This window comes from Bactrocera oleae, chromosome 4, assembly GCF_042242935.1.
Source record: "Bactrocera oleae isolate idBacOlea1 chromosome 4, idBacOlea1, whole genome shotgun sequence".
Taxonomy (NCBI): domain Eukaryota; kingdom Metazoa; phylum Arthropoda; class Insecta; order Diptera; family Tephritidae; genus Bactrocera; species Bactrocera oleae.
Genome location: NC_091538.1, coordinates 46,057,893 through 46,072,756, shown reverse-complemented (window position 1 = coordinate 46,072,756; position 14,864 = coordinate 46,057,893). Strand labels below are relative to the sequence as shown.

At 34.5% G+C, this 14,864-nt stretch overlaps 2 protein-coding genes across 6 annotated transcripts in view; one reads left to right on the top strand and one right to left on the bottom strand.

Moving 5' to 3' along the window:
* Positions 1 to 662: 662 nt before the first annotated feature.
* On the bottom strand, positions 663 to 7,901 carry Xpc (DNA repair protein complementing XP-C cells homolog). Of its 3 annotated transcripts, XM_014244922.3 has the most exons (6): positions 7,606 to 7,898; positions 6,741 to 7,537; positions 2,407 to 4,505; positions 1,794 to 2,261; positions 1,562 to 1,730; positions 663 to 1,483 (listed from the first exon to the last, which is right to left on the bottom strand). In XM_014244922.3, exons 1-6 carry the CDS (start codon positions 7,785 to 7,787, stop codon positions 1,206 to 1,208), a joined length of 3,993 nt encoding a protein of 1,330 aa, XP_014100397.2. In that variant the 5' UTR covers positions 7,788 to 7,898; the 3' UTR covers positions 663 to 1,205. The 3 variants fall into 3 exon arrangements, with proteins under 3 accessions (XP_014100397.2, XP_036218618.2, XP_036218617.2); XM_036362725.2 differs by lacking the exons at positions 663 to 1,483; positions 1,562 to 1,730; positions 1,794 to 2,261; positions 2,407 to 4,505 and adding an exon at positions 4,831 to 5,054 and having other exon boundaries at positions 7,606 to 7,900; XM_036362724.2 differs by lacking the exons at positions 663 to 1,483; positions 1,562 to 1,730; positions 1,794 to 2,261; positions 2,407 to 4,505 and having other exon boundaries at positions 5,061 to 7,537; positions 7,606 to 7,901.
* Positions 7,902 to 10,684: 2,783 nt separating this feature from the next.
* Trpm (transient receptor potential cation channel, subfamily M) overlaps positions 10,685 to 14,864 on the top strand; it is a 240,780-nt gene continuing 236,600 nt past the window's right edge. For 2 of the 3 annotated variants that reach the window (XM_070108439.1, XM_070108437.1), the window contains exon 1: positions 10,934 to 10,952. The gene's annotated coding sequence lies outside the window, so the exon portion shown is untranslated. Of the gene's footprint in view, positions 10,857 to 10,933; positions 10,953 to 14,864 lie in introns of those variants that run through there. The other variant, XM_070108438.1, reaches the window with a different exon arrangement.

Genomic DNA, 14,864 nt, shown 5'->3' with positions numbered 1-14,864 from the left:
TACGTAAGGTGCCAAATTTATTGCTTCCTTTTGTTTTGAGGTTAAATTATCACATTATTTTAAGGTTGAGTTGATATAGGTGCAACTCACAAATGCAGAAAATAATTCTTGCTTATTAATTCATAAAAAACCTTTTAATTTAAAATTTCCATTATAACCACAAAACAAAGTAGTAATATATAAGTTTCCGTATTAACTATTTTAGAAGCGAAGGACGGATACACGCTATTAAAAATTATACAACACAGTAATTTTAAATATTTCACACTTTATATTAATAAATACTCAAATAATTATGTTAATTTTAGTTTTTATACATTTTTAGGTTTAATACACAGTTACAACGGAGTTTTATTACTATCTTGCTTATTAATCGATATCGATAATTCACGATTGTTAGCAGTTCCGCTATAAACATAAGCAAATATGGCGGGTAATAAAGATACACGGATGTGATATTCAATAATATTTCAAAATTGTTAAAACGAAGAAATCCAAAGTAGCGAATATTTTTGATATTGATTTGAAAATGAAATAATTTATAGCGTTATTAAGGTTACGATTTCCAAACAGTTTCAATTTGTGTGACACAGGAGACGCTGAAAGTAGATTCATTGCTAAAACGTCTGAAATATAAAATCCTCTATCAAATGAAACAGCAATTATTTACAAAGAAAACTTTTATTTTTTGAATGAAAAACTGCTTATTAAATCACAAGTAATCCAAAACATGCATGTGGCGAACCTGAATGAAGACAATGCAAGTATGGAGGAAATAATAGTACAAATGTAATGGACACACATTTACAATAACCATAATTTGTTAGTATACACTTCAATACAAACTACTTATACACCAACTTCACTTATTACAAATTTGGCGAAATGATAATTTTGAATATTTCATTGACACAAAATGTATATAATAAGTATATAGTATTGTTTTATAAAAACCACTTCATACTATAAATCCCTAATAGATCTGTGTGTACAATTTATATTATTCCATGGGATTATTTTAGAATACAGTGAAAAAAAATCATGCGACGGTTAAGAGAAAAAATAAATTCGCAAGTATGTATGATTGCAAAACTAATACCGAAAGCAAAACACAAATTCATAGAATCGTCAGGCAAAAATAAACAAAATAATAATCCGAACGCTTGTAACTTAGGACTACAACACTTCTGAGTACATGGTTACATTTAAAAATTATATTTCCTCTTTAGTCGCTCGCGTATAATCAAACCTTTAATGAGCTTCTTCCAGTTGCCATAAACACGTGCTTCATATTTGTCTTGCTCCTTTTTCTCTTGCTCTTCCTGATCTTGATACCAAGCCGCCGTCACTTGATCGGCAAACTCCTCACAAACGACAAAACCATCGTATAAAGGATGACAGGCGCCTTGATGGAAATCAAAACCAATCACTGCGTGCGCACAATCGATGCCAAGTTTTTTGCAAATGCGATTTAAGCCCGTCACTGAAAGATGGCAGAGGAAAATTGTAATTGAGTGTTCGTTTGGAAATAAAATAAACAAAATTGTTATGAGCAACTCACGGCGTAAGTGTACGGTTTTCTTGGGCAACATGCACTCTTTGAATAGTTCCACATTGCCGTAGGCATTGCGTGGCACAATGCCATTTTCGGCAGTTGGCGGCTCATAATCCTCTGTCTGCCAATAGCCAAAAATCTCCAGCGGCTGATCTTTTATCACTGTTTGTGTTAACTATGGTAGCGTATAATAATAAATTAAATATGTAAAAATATTTATGCAGTTTCGCGTATTTACCCGATCCCACTTGGGGCGCGCCTTTACAATTTTATAAGGCTGTTCACCCAGCTTAACTGTGCGTGCTTGCTTCAGCCAAATTTCACGCGAATGTAGGGTGTGTACACACTCACGTGCATATACCGGTTCACCACGTATAAAACCTAAAGTTGGTGGTTCCGGCGGATAGATTGCTTGGAATTTGAGTAAGTGACGCTCAAGCGCATACAACGGATGATCTTTGTACTCAGCAATTGATGTAGGCATGGGTTTCTCTTCGTGTATGCGGCGTAACTCCTGATCCTCGCGAATGTCACGAGCTGTGCGTTGACCATAGTATGATGCAAAGGCTGCCTCAACCCAAGCGCGTTCAACACGTGACTTGCGTACCGTTGTTGTCCAATTGGGACAATAACGAGCAGTCACATCCTTAATGCTCAAATCATTTTGGAATGCGAACACATAGGCGAAATTGGAAGAGGCGGCTTTCTAAAAATTTTTTGTTTTTATAATTCTTAAATATATCTAAAATTTTAGAAAATTCCATACTCAAATGTTTTATTTTAAAAGACATTTTTGAGTGCATTTTCTTTTCGCTTTGCACAATCTCAATATAAAACCATATGTTACTTACCCTGATCGCCTCTACGGAGTGCAATTTGCCTTTAAACAACTCTATGCAAACCCACTGCTCTTCCGCATCGGACCATACTTCCACCCAAATATCTGCCGCTGTTGGATTACGCTTTACTTTACCGCCACCACCTTCTTCCTCATCGGACGACAACACACGACGGTCCACAGGCTTCTTTGTTGATAACTGTGGCGCCTTTTTGGGCTGCTTCGGTGGTGATGGCTCAAAATCTTCGTCGGAATTTTTGTCACGCGACTGGGATTTCTTTTTTAACCTTTTTAATTGTGGACGCTTACTTTTAGACGGCACCTTCTCTAAACTATCGTCAGCGCCATCTAACTGCGGCACTGGCGGTAGTTTTTTATCATTACCCGCAACCTCATTGGATTTTTGACGGGAACGCAAGATACGTCCCGCTCGTGTACTGCCTGCAATTGATTCAACGGCGCTGTTACCAGGTTGTTTTAAAAAATCTGTCGAAACTTGTATTTTCTGCTTGGGACTTTTTGACCTGGCGCGTGTCGTGACACGTCCAGCTTTCGGCAGTGCTTTTACGTTAGCTGCAGGATCGGGAAATTTATTTCTATAATCTGTGCTCTGCAGGAACGTAGGTGAAATATGAATTTTGGGAGATTTACTGCGTGAACGCGTAACCCGCGTACGGGTGCTACTGGCATGTGGTTGGTTCTCACGTTCGGCAGTGATAATTGTTTTACCTGATTGAATCACGATTTTCGGTACGACAGGTGAACCAATCTGTATTACTGGCTTAGTGCTTTTAGTTGCCGCTATTGCTTTATTTATAATTGGCTTCTCAGTGGAAATTTGCCGCTTGGCTCGTGCCGTTGTCGTTGCTTCTACACTGAGGCAAGGCTTATCAGCCGATAAGTCGAGCTTGACACGCTCATCAGATGTCGTCGCATTTCTTTTACTCTTTAGTCGCGAAAGCTTTGGTTTTACTTCCTTTGTAGACAATTTTTCTTTTGAGCTATTCAAAGTCTTTTTGTCATCCGCAGCCGTTTCCACTTCTTTTGGTACTTTGGTCTGAGCTCTTCTTGAAACCTGCTGAGTATCTAGATTTTCATCTATCTTTACAATTTGATCCTTACTTTCAAATTCTTCTACCGCTTTTAATTCAGCTAGCTTAGCACTCGGCGTTTTTTTACTTCCTGCGTGAGAACCTTTTTGCACCGCTTCTTTATGTGGATTTGTAGAAACTATCTTGCCACGAGTACTTCTGGCAACATCCTTCCCTATCTTCTCTTTTTCTTTCGTGACTTTCTCTTTAACTGCCTTCTCACTACCCTTATCTCGTGCTTTCTCTTTTTCTTTATCTCTCTTATGCTCCTCTTTCGGACTCTTTTCCTTTACTTTTGCAGCCTTCTCTTTGCCGTCCTTCTCAGGCCGCTTCTTTTCCTCAGTTCCACCTACTATGTCACATTCGACTTTTAACTTCTTTACCTCTACCGCAGCCTCCTCCTTCTTATCTCCCTCACGCTTTAATTTGATCGTCAACAAATCCGATGGCGACGGTCGCAGCGGCAGCGGCTGCATATTGACAATCAGCCTGCACTGCAAGCCCATTGCACGCAGTAAACATACAAATATAAATACAAAATCCTGCTTGCAACTAGCCTCCTTGCGTTTAATCTGCGCCATGAGCTCCCGCTTCACTCGCCGCCTACTCTTACGCACCTTCTCACCATATAAATTGGGCGAAGCCAACTTCACAGCGGTCTTATACCAAGTGACCATTGACTGAAAGTATTTGATTTCGGTGCCACGTTGCGGTGGATAGGCATTGCTGCTCGGCAGCAATTTCAATGCGGCCTGCATCAGCGGTGTGTCGTTGAGCATGCGATTGTAACGGTAACTATGCCCAAAACAACACAACAAAGTAGTTTTGTGTAAATTAAAGTAACGTTCTTTCAAATCACGGTTCAATTTTCGCTTGAGCGCCAACTCTAAGTCCTGTTGATTTTTCTCCTTGTTGCGCCGCTGCTTTCCAGGCAACTCCACATGAATCTCCAGACCTTCCGAGGTGTTCAGCAGTGCACTGGAGTCGTGTGTGGTTGAGTGCGACACAAAGTGTGTGTCTTCTGAAATTATTGAAAAAAAAACATGTCCATGACATGGAAGAACAAGCGTAAGTAAAATTAGGACAGCCGGTAGTTTTAGTAGTAGTTGTAGTAAGTAAGTTTTCGGTAGCGGTGCGACGTACGGTATTTGTTAGTGACTGCGAGTGGAAGCGGTAGCTAGACGTAGGCGCAAATACGTAGAAACTACAAGCAAACTACAGAATACTAACGTACTAATAGCATAGACAAATATTAAACGTTACCTAAATAAATTTAAAATTTAAACTTAACCCTATACTGACCACCACCTTTAAGATCCCAATTTTTTTATAGACAAAAACCATAATTATACTTTTTTTGCATTAAATTGTCTGCATTTTTATTTTCCACTTAAACGTGTGAGTATGTGTGTACTTGTGTGCAAGTGTATCGTGCGGCTTAAAATCCAAATAAATTTTTATGTTTCACTTTTTATATTCTTTTTTGGGTTTTACTTGAATTTAACTACATTTATTATTTAACGATTAATTGTTTGAGAACTTTTCCATATGTGTGTTAACTACAGCTGCGCTAAAAGTTAAAATTGTTTTTAATTTTTATTAATTTGGGTTTTAACAATTTTCGCTTTATATTTGTTTTTTTCTTTAGTTATTCATTTTATTAACTTTTGTATTTATTTTTGTGAATTTTTGCGTCTTTTCTTATGACAAACACTTAGCTTTGCTTAATTTCGTTTTTGAATACATGATTTAAAGTAAATTCGTTAACAATCAGTTCGAGTTAATCAATGAATCTATATATGATTTCATATGAATTGTTAAATATATAAACAAAATGAAATATGCTAATATGATTTGTTAATGATTTTAGTAACTGAAATTTGAGGTTAGGTAAAGCAACATTTTTAATTCAAATTTAAAAGAAATGGCGCGGTCACATATTAGACAAAAAGCAGTTTTTTGTATACACTTTTTTCTACAAAACATACTATTTTGTAAGGATTTAGGCGTTGGTTTCAAATGTAATATTAAATCAAAATTTCAAAGTGGTTTTCACTTAATATAACAAGTTAAAACTGCTTACGTATACTGTAAAATCAGACAATAAACTAAATATTCCATCGTCGAAGTTACTCTAAAGTGGAAAAAACTATAAATGCAACCATTTTTAATATTTGAAGACATTTAATGCAATTTTTTAAAGTAAACTTTTTGATTATAGCTGTTAAAACTGCTCGATAACACATTTTAGGTTTATTGGCATTTAAAATATGACGTGCAGTTATCTATTTCTATTAAATTGTAAATAGGAAGTTAGTTATATTTGTATATTTGTATGAATATTTGACACACCGATGATTTTATGCTGTTAATTTTATATTTTTTATGAATGTAGAGCTAAAATGGTTTCTGCTCAGTCACTTAGAAACCAATTCTCCCTTTAATTATATGAATAGATTAGTCTAAACACTAATGCATACAAATATAAGCGCTTCAAATTGCAAATGATAAAGACTGTTATAGAAAAACTGAGTGTGTTATCTGTATGTATATCTATTGTTCACTCAAATTTTACCTCTATCAATACTTTAAATATAAGAACAATTCTAACTACATTAATATGATTTCCAAATATTTAATTGCATTACTAGCTATAATACTTTACTTTATATATAATTTTAATTATTACACTCTTTTGACAATACTTAACCATGCCTCACCAGCACCAAGACAGATACATACAGTGGTTTAGGTACTTGGGTATTGAATATTTTCTAATTTTGCTATTGTGTAAACTGATGCTGCGGCAAAAGAGAGCTTAAAAAATGTTTAATTTAAAAATAAAATAGTAGATATTAAAATCATACGCCGTCAAAACACTTTGTATAGTATTCTTTTAACTTAAACACGCACTTTGTTATGCAAATCGAATAAAAAGGTAATTTTTTAAATGTGCAAATTGTAAAACAAATGTGTCTACTACTTATTTACTCTGTTAAAATATATCCAAAAAGCTGAATGCTTGCGTTTTTGTGCCTATTTATATGTTTGTCAAATTCGTCTATTATTTATATACTTCGAATTACCGTTTAAGTATGTGTACATGAACCATTATATTAAAATCGAAAAAACAAATTATGAACGCATAATGTACGCACAAACCTACACACAGTCTCATTTGAACAATTGGAAGCGCATTTTAGACATTTTATTAGTAGCATTCTACCACTCACAGTCCACTATTTGCGTTTCCTACCTGCCACTTCCTCAAAGTCAGAATCATCGGTATCTCCTGCAACAACCGTTGAAGTTGGTCGCGTTTTGGTATGCCGTTTAACGCGTGTCGACTTTGTTTTGTTAAGTTTATGGGGTGCACGTTTAATTTCACATTCATCGTCCTCTTCTTCGCCATCATCCTTCGATTTAACACTGCGCAAGGCAGCATTACTTTGCTTCTCGCCCAATGCAAGTAGCGAATTGACATCCATAGCGTTTGCATTCACATTTTCACCTGTTGTTTTGGCGTCTTGCTGTTGGCTTTCAGTTGCACGTTTTGCTATGGTCTCCTTGGCACGCTCCAGACTATTAACATTATCCAACAAATTTGCAAAATCAAATGACTTTCCATTTGCCTGCTCGTCGGCACTAGATTCGTTGTTATCCTCTGAACCCGAATCAGAGAGTTTCATTATACCCGCATTGCAATCGAAAACGGGCGCTGGTGAAGTGGATTTTTCTTTGTCTATGCGTTGTACGTTGAAAAAACTTGATTGAAAGTCGATGTCCTCTGGATTTACCAGATAATCTTCGACGCTCGATTCGCTGCTGGAGTCGTTGCCAGGTTCGACACTTTCATTGGGCACTTGGGCGTTTTTTGAAGCCGTTCGTGAGGTTGACGCCGATGGTGAATTGCTGCCAGCACTGTTGGGTGATGGAAATGTTTTTGGTGGTGGCCGATATTTGTTGTAGAGTTTAGTGCGCAGTGATTGACCAGCGGCTTTGCGTTTCTTAATGGCAGTTTGCTTTACAGCAGCCTTAGCAGCCGTTGCCCCCCTAAGGTGAACATACATTTATATACATATCTTTATAAACAATTTCATAACGAACTATATACAACTTACTTTCTTCTACCAACAGCACTAGAACCACTGATATTTTGCGCGCCTGCAGTTTGACGCAGCTCCTCAAAATCGCTATCATCATCGTCAGACGATTCCCCACCACGCACATCTTTAGTTGGTTTCCATTCATCCTCACTGGCTGAAAATCCTTCAGACATTGACTCTTCTTCCTCGTCCGACATATTTGTGCACAACCTACGCGCGGAATATAGGTATTCTCTTCACATCAAGAATTTCGTTCTGCTATATCGATTTTCTGATGCTGTTTGAAATTATTGTGAGCTCTTCTTCTATACACTATAAATATATATTCACAATAAGAGGGCACTTAAGGGAGCGATTTGGACATGCCATTGTATTTATGGCAACATTGAAAAATTACCGCCAATAACAGATTTGAAGCGCGTGGATAAGACAAAAAATTATCTTCTTCTGTAGGTTTTTAAGTTTACATTTTCAATTGTTAAATTCTTCCCTCTCAATACAGTTTATAGCACAGCAGGTTTTCTAAAAGAAGGCAGTCGGTTCAACCCAACCGTAATACCCCGAATGTACATCCGGCCGATTTAAAGGTCCATTCACATACAGCTTTCCTCGCTTTGTGCGACAGTTCATATTGAAAACACGAAGCGCAGAAAGCGAAGGGTATGCCACATTGAATGCTTTGCTTTCTCTAATGAAAATTGCGACTGTTGCTTGGCAAAGCGTAAAAAGATGCGACATTTTGCTTGGCTTCGCGTCGAAAACTTTTAATGTAAACGTACTTATACAAAAGCGTACATCGAATTTATCTGTCAAAACAAATGTCTGACGCAAGTCGTATGTGACTAATACTGAACGTTTACATATAAACTTATTAATGCTTGCCGGTTATATGTTAGGTGTCCGGAAGACATTCCGTAATTAAAACCATTAACTATATGTGTAGTAATATGCTTAGTGAGCACGCACTTATGTTTCTTAGCCCTTGTAAATGCCGAAGTGTTAAGAAATGTCGGACCTTATGATCTGTCATTATTTTAGTAACTATGACGTCACTAACACATATTGAGTGGAAAGGGAAAACAGTGGGGACGTGAAGAAAGGATTTTGAATCTCATATGTACTTATGTATGCATGTAATTATACCCTGACTACGATGTTTGTAACACCGAAAAGGAAACGTTGTAGACCTTATAGAGTATATAAATACTTATATTATTGTTCGTCTGTCTGTCATACATACGTACATACGGCGAACTAGTCTCTCAGTTTTTGATACATCGATCTGAAATTTTGCACACGTTCTTTTCTCTCCAAGAAGCTGCTCATTTAATCCATGAAGAAATGGTTTAAATCGGACAACTATAGCATATACTTACATATGTATGTAGCATAAAAACTGACCGAAGTTAAAGGTAAGCGGACAAGTTTCTAAACTTTTAAATGTTGTATTTATATCGCGGTTATGCAATTACAAATCGATTAACTTGCACTCCTTGTAAGTCCTTCGCTTAAAATAGTTTTAAGCGGAAGATAAGCAATACCTTGCACACATGGACGTATGCAGATACGTCTATACATACATATGTATACAGTGTCAAAATTTGTATGTATATAACATGCAAAATTTGCAAGCAGACTTTTTTCACACACAAGCGTCCAAGTTGAGGTAGGTCACGGCATGGAAAGGAGCAACGCAGCCAAAACATGAAAAAGGGAACACATAAAAAAAACATTTGTAAATGTGTGCGTTTATGCCCATAACGAAAGCGCAACAAATCGAACGCATGGTGGAATGATAGTTATTGGGGCCAACTTTCGAATTTATGTACATATGTACGTGTGCTTGGGTTGCGCGCTAAAGTGGAGCATTATATTGGGACAAAATGGAATTGGAGAGCACGTGCTTTCTGGATGTCATGTGCTCACGGCATGTTTACTTTTATCCTTCACCAAACGCATGCAGTTATAAGTACGTTGTATAATTATCATTTATTTTTTTGAATTAAGGCTTATTGCAATCCCGGTATAATGTCTAGGCCAGTTTGAAAAACGAAAATTGTAATGAAGGCTATATTTTAAACAAATTAGTAGAATGTTTATTTTCCTCATGTAGTTGTTTTCTAAACAAAAAGTTCCAAACCAAGTGTTTTGCGGCGAATATTATTTGTTGATCCTGCGCATTGCTTGCCGAATCCTTTTTGTTTTGCTGTCACATACATACATATGCAGCAAGGAACGCAGAAAAACTTGACTACTGCATTTCTAGTTTGATTTAATTCGAGACAGTTCCTTTCGGATTTTCGCGGTGAGCGGTTGGTAGCAAATTGTATTCGGTTTTTAGAATCAAATTGTAGTGATTAGAAATTTGTAAACCAAAGAAATTAAAACGGATTTTTTAATACAATTAAATTCTATGGTGAGAAAAGTTTTATTTACCGTTAAATAACGCTGTGGATGTATCTACTATTAAACTGTATTAAACTGCAAGTAAAGTAAAATAAAGAAAGGTCTAACAGTTTTATCAATCGAATAGTGCACTGTTACTTTCGTATGGGCACCTAAAAATTATTTTATAATTAGAAATCTTAAGAGTCTAGTGAATTGTCTAACCAACATGAATTTTTGGTTTTTGAAAATAAAAACAGTTTTGGAAGTTGAAAAAGTAAAGTGTAAAACTTTAGAAATCAATTTATTGCAATTTCGATATGATTTTGAGCTTAAGTTTACAGCTTCAGCTATTTGGATAAAAACCCTAATCTACAAAAGTTTTTTTATTTTTGGGCGATTTTATGAAAAGTTTGCATAATGTTGTTTGGTTTTTAGTAATTTCAAAAATATAAAAATTAATATTTTCTAAATAGATATACAAATGCAAAGTGTTAGAGTCTTTACTAAATACACTCAGTAATAATGAACAACCTTTCCCCGGCATTCTTACACATTTTTCCTTTCAATGAGTAATTTTTTGCAATTTGTTGGCATCACTGTTGCTGACAGCTGAGCGAAGAAATGTCAAAAAAAAACACATGCAAAGAAAGCACGTAATCAAAACAAGACAAAATTGGGCGAATTTCATGCGCCCACAAAATCGAAAATTTCAGTTCATTCTCATTCTGTTTTGCATCGTGTTCAGTCCTCTGATTATATTCTTGTTATCTTCGCGTGTTTGTTTTTGCCTCGTCGTCAGATGTTTGATATATACTTGGATTAATTCGTTCAAATAACTTATTAAGCGTGGACCAACTGGTGCATTGAAACAAAAAAAAGTAATAATTAAAAAATAAATAATAACAAAATGCAGTGAATGTGTGTAAAAATGTGCAGTTGAACAATGCTAATTGTAGAAAAGAAATTAATGAAATGTATGTGAAGAAAATTGTTTGCATTGCATAAAAAGTAAACTGAAAAGAAAAATGTAGTGTACAAAGAACTAAATTAATTAATTAAATGAGAAATGTATTATCTTATGTATGACTTTATTTCTCAGCTATGCCGGCGATATTATAATTCTGAGAAATAATTTATTAGCGCAAATTGTATTTGTGATAGCAGCGCGCGCATCTTAATTTGGCACCATACAATGCTTTATCAAAAGACAGGCGGTGGTGAGCGGTGATCACTAGATCAGCTGGTCAAAGAGGTCACCACTCAATGCCCGCACCCGCACTCGTCTGAGCAACTATGAGAATATGCTATAATGCTAAGGCATTGACTTTCCATTTGGTTCTGGTCTGATACTTGTACGCTAACCCGTTCAGTTACGTAGCAATATTAATCGCCACACACTTGTGTACATACCATACATATGTACATATACATATGTAGCTGTCTGATTTAGTTTATTTTAGTAGTTTTTTGTGGTATATTCATGATATGTTTATTTCATAATAACTTCGCAGACATGTTTGAAGTAGCACATTTATATGATCTAATAATTAAATTATTTTGTTAAAGGTGCAAAACAATAAAAATTCTTAGCTGGTAATAACATTTGAATTTTTTTAATGATATAAAATAAATGTTTGTGCGCGCTGCGGGAATTTTATAAATATTTATGTTCTTGCAAAAAACGATAATGAATTTCAAAATGAAAACTTTCTACTGTGCTCAAATCCGATGTTATTAATAAAGGTACATCAGAGCTTTAAAATTTCGCACTCACCGAAATCACATCAATGAATAATTTTATTAAAACAAAATAATAAATTATAATGATTGTTGTTAAAACACGGTTTGAAGATTGGTGCATTAACCTCAGAAAAAGCGTTATTTGCGTACAGGTTTCAAAATAAGTGTATTTAACAGAAAATATGCATAACCTGTCCAAAATGCTGCATTAGTCGTACTCTTGACTTCGTAAACTTGTGTTATTATGGTCTCAAAGCAAATGACCTAGATGTATGTATGTACATGCTTTATCGGATTGGTACTGTGTTTATACATACTATATCATATTTTGATATAGGGCGTGCTTATAAAAAAAAATTAAGTAACTAATTTTTACTTTAAACATTTGTAAGTAGTTGTGATAGTCGGTTCAGTAACCAATTAATCGAACGTGCGTGTATTATTGGTGGTGATCCTTTCCAAATATATGCTAATGTTATTGTAGCGCCATAAAACACTTCTAAATATTGTTCCAAAGTGTCGAGTTGACAGTATAAAAATCCAGATCTGTTCCCTTTACGTAAAATCTAGTGCCTGGATCTTCGTATTGAAAAGTTGAATTCTTTAACCGTTTCGCTTAATTAATATACATATGTGAACGTAACGACCAACTCATCCGACAGAACAACAAGAACAGCATTTCTTTCCTGGTCAAATACATTCACATACAAACATACAAATATGCAGAATTTAAATTTTTATTACACAAGATACATTTACATATTTAATGTCTACCGAAAAAGATAAGTACTCACCTCCACTATGATTTTGACATGTTGCTGACATTATCGTTATCACTTTACCTGTGCTGTCCGAACCAAATTACGTTGTTGGCGAAAATTCCTCTCATCTTTGCCCTCCTACTATCAAAACAAACTATAAATTTAATTTATTTAAGAAGTATGTTTCGTTCGTTGGCCAGCGCAGGCAACGGGGACTCAGTCGAATTTGAAAATATGATGGAATAATAACTAAGTGTTTTGTGTTTGCGCGCATTTCACAAATGCATGAGAAATTGTTTACTTTCTGCCCCGTTTGCAACGCCAACGTCGCTGTACATTGTCAGCGCACTGTCATGAGCACAGCGTCTCATCCACCCGCTCACCTTGTTATTACACTGTTGTCATTGGAAAAACATCACTTTGCATTAGGGCATCTGGATTTTGAAGTGTTGCTGCGAACTTGTAGTTTTTACAATATTCACTAACAATTAATAACTGAGGATTCCGTGTGCTTACATATATACCCTTCACTTCGATTATTTTTGCACGTGGATTTCGTTTATTCATTGGAATTTCCGCAAAAATCTATTTGCCCTTACATTTTCTTCAATTGCTTATTTAATATATTGGGAAATACATATGTATGGATGTTCTGCAATTGTGCACTTTTATATGCGTTCATACACAAAATTAATATCCAAAATCAGTGAGTGGTAAAGTGTAATAAATTACTGTGTATTATAAACAATGTGCCGGCACTAAAGCTTTGTATGCTTCACGAATTGTATAATTTTAGTATCTATTTGAATGCGTAGTGTTTTTATTATTTGACTATTATTGTGCGTTTTGCTTATTTAAAAATGCATTGTTGCTTTTAATTAACTGAGTGATGTGGTTATGCCAGTGATTATGATGTAAAACAGCCATGCTGATTGAAATGCGGCGTTAAAATTTATCGTTCGATATTATAAATGAGCGTTATTAAAATATTGCACAGTGAATACATTATAAAATTCAATTATTAGTGGAAGTTGAATTAATAATCAAATACTGCGTTTTATTAGCTCCTTATGCCAATGTGTAAATACAAAATTGAAGTGTTACCAACTCTGTCGTTCTTATAAAAAAGCTAAAAACATAAATTAATCGGAAGTTTAATTTATGTCCAGGAACAAATTTTTTTGCTAAAAATTAATAATTTTTTTTACAATAAAGTGGTAATTACCACAATTGGAAACAAATATACATATGTTAAATTATTTTGCCTATAATCAAAATTTTTTTGTGCAAATAGATAATCCAAAAATAAACAAATAAATTAGAAAAGAATGTCGAATGATCAATGTAATTCAAGCCGCCAACAGCGATACCCTCAACTTATGATACAGCCGTCGGCTGAATGGTTTATATTACATTATTGGATGTTACACAGTTTTTATATGAAAAGTTTTATGCGCAGATTTAAAAAAATATATATAAAATGTAGAAAGTTTTAAATTGGTATTAAAATTGTTGTGTTTATCTAAATTTTCAAATGCAAGTCATCGTTCGCTTTAAACAGTGCGGAATTTTTTCTTAATAACTTAATTTTCCTATTTGGATGGGAGAACAGCTGATGTTTGTCTACAATTTTGTCTCCATCTCTTTAAAAATATTTTTTATAACTTTTTTTTCATATTGTGAAAAAGAAAACTTGAAAATTGATTATAAATTTTTTTTCTAATCTTTCATTCCGTTCTAAAATAACGACAGACCAATGAAAAACTTAAATGCTTTTTATTTAAGTCTACCCTAAGGGATTATATTCACTTAAAAAAATAAATTTTTGGGCACATATACATATATCGAATGTTACAGAATATTCTCCTTAAAGTTGATCCGGCAAATAGTTTCGGAGATGTGGGCGTATTTCTAAGACATTTTCCAACTTGGTCTTCTTAAATATATTTGTCAAACAATGATCGTAGGAGTAGGATTTTTGATAATATTTTATATTTTTTAAATTACTATCAAATTTTTTTTTAATAAAACGCGACTTTTTTGTGAGGAAACTGCTATTTTGTATAACACCAACATTTTTACTAGTATTTTAATCAATAACTGTACTCAGCTGCAGTAATAATACATTTTTTTATATTTTGGATTTGAGATAATTTTAAGCTGAACAAGTTTCTTCACCGCCAGACACTTTTTGCTTGAGATCGGCTACGAGATTGAGGCAATACAAATTTTTCAAAATGAATTACCGATTATTAATGTACATTAAATTATGTAAATGAGCACATTTTTTTTATTTATTAAACAAAATGCCTCTTCTAAAAAAAAAAATCACAAAAAGAAGCATTTTTTCTGATTTGCAAGTGGATTTAACCCCTTAAATAAGGA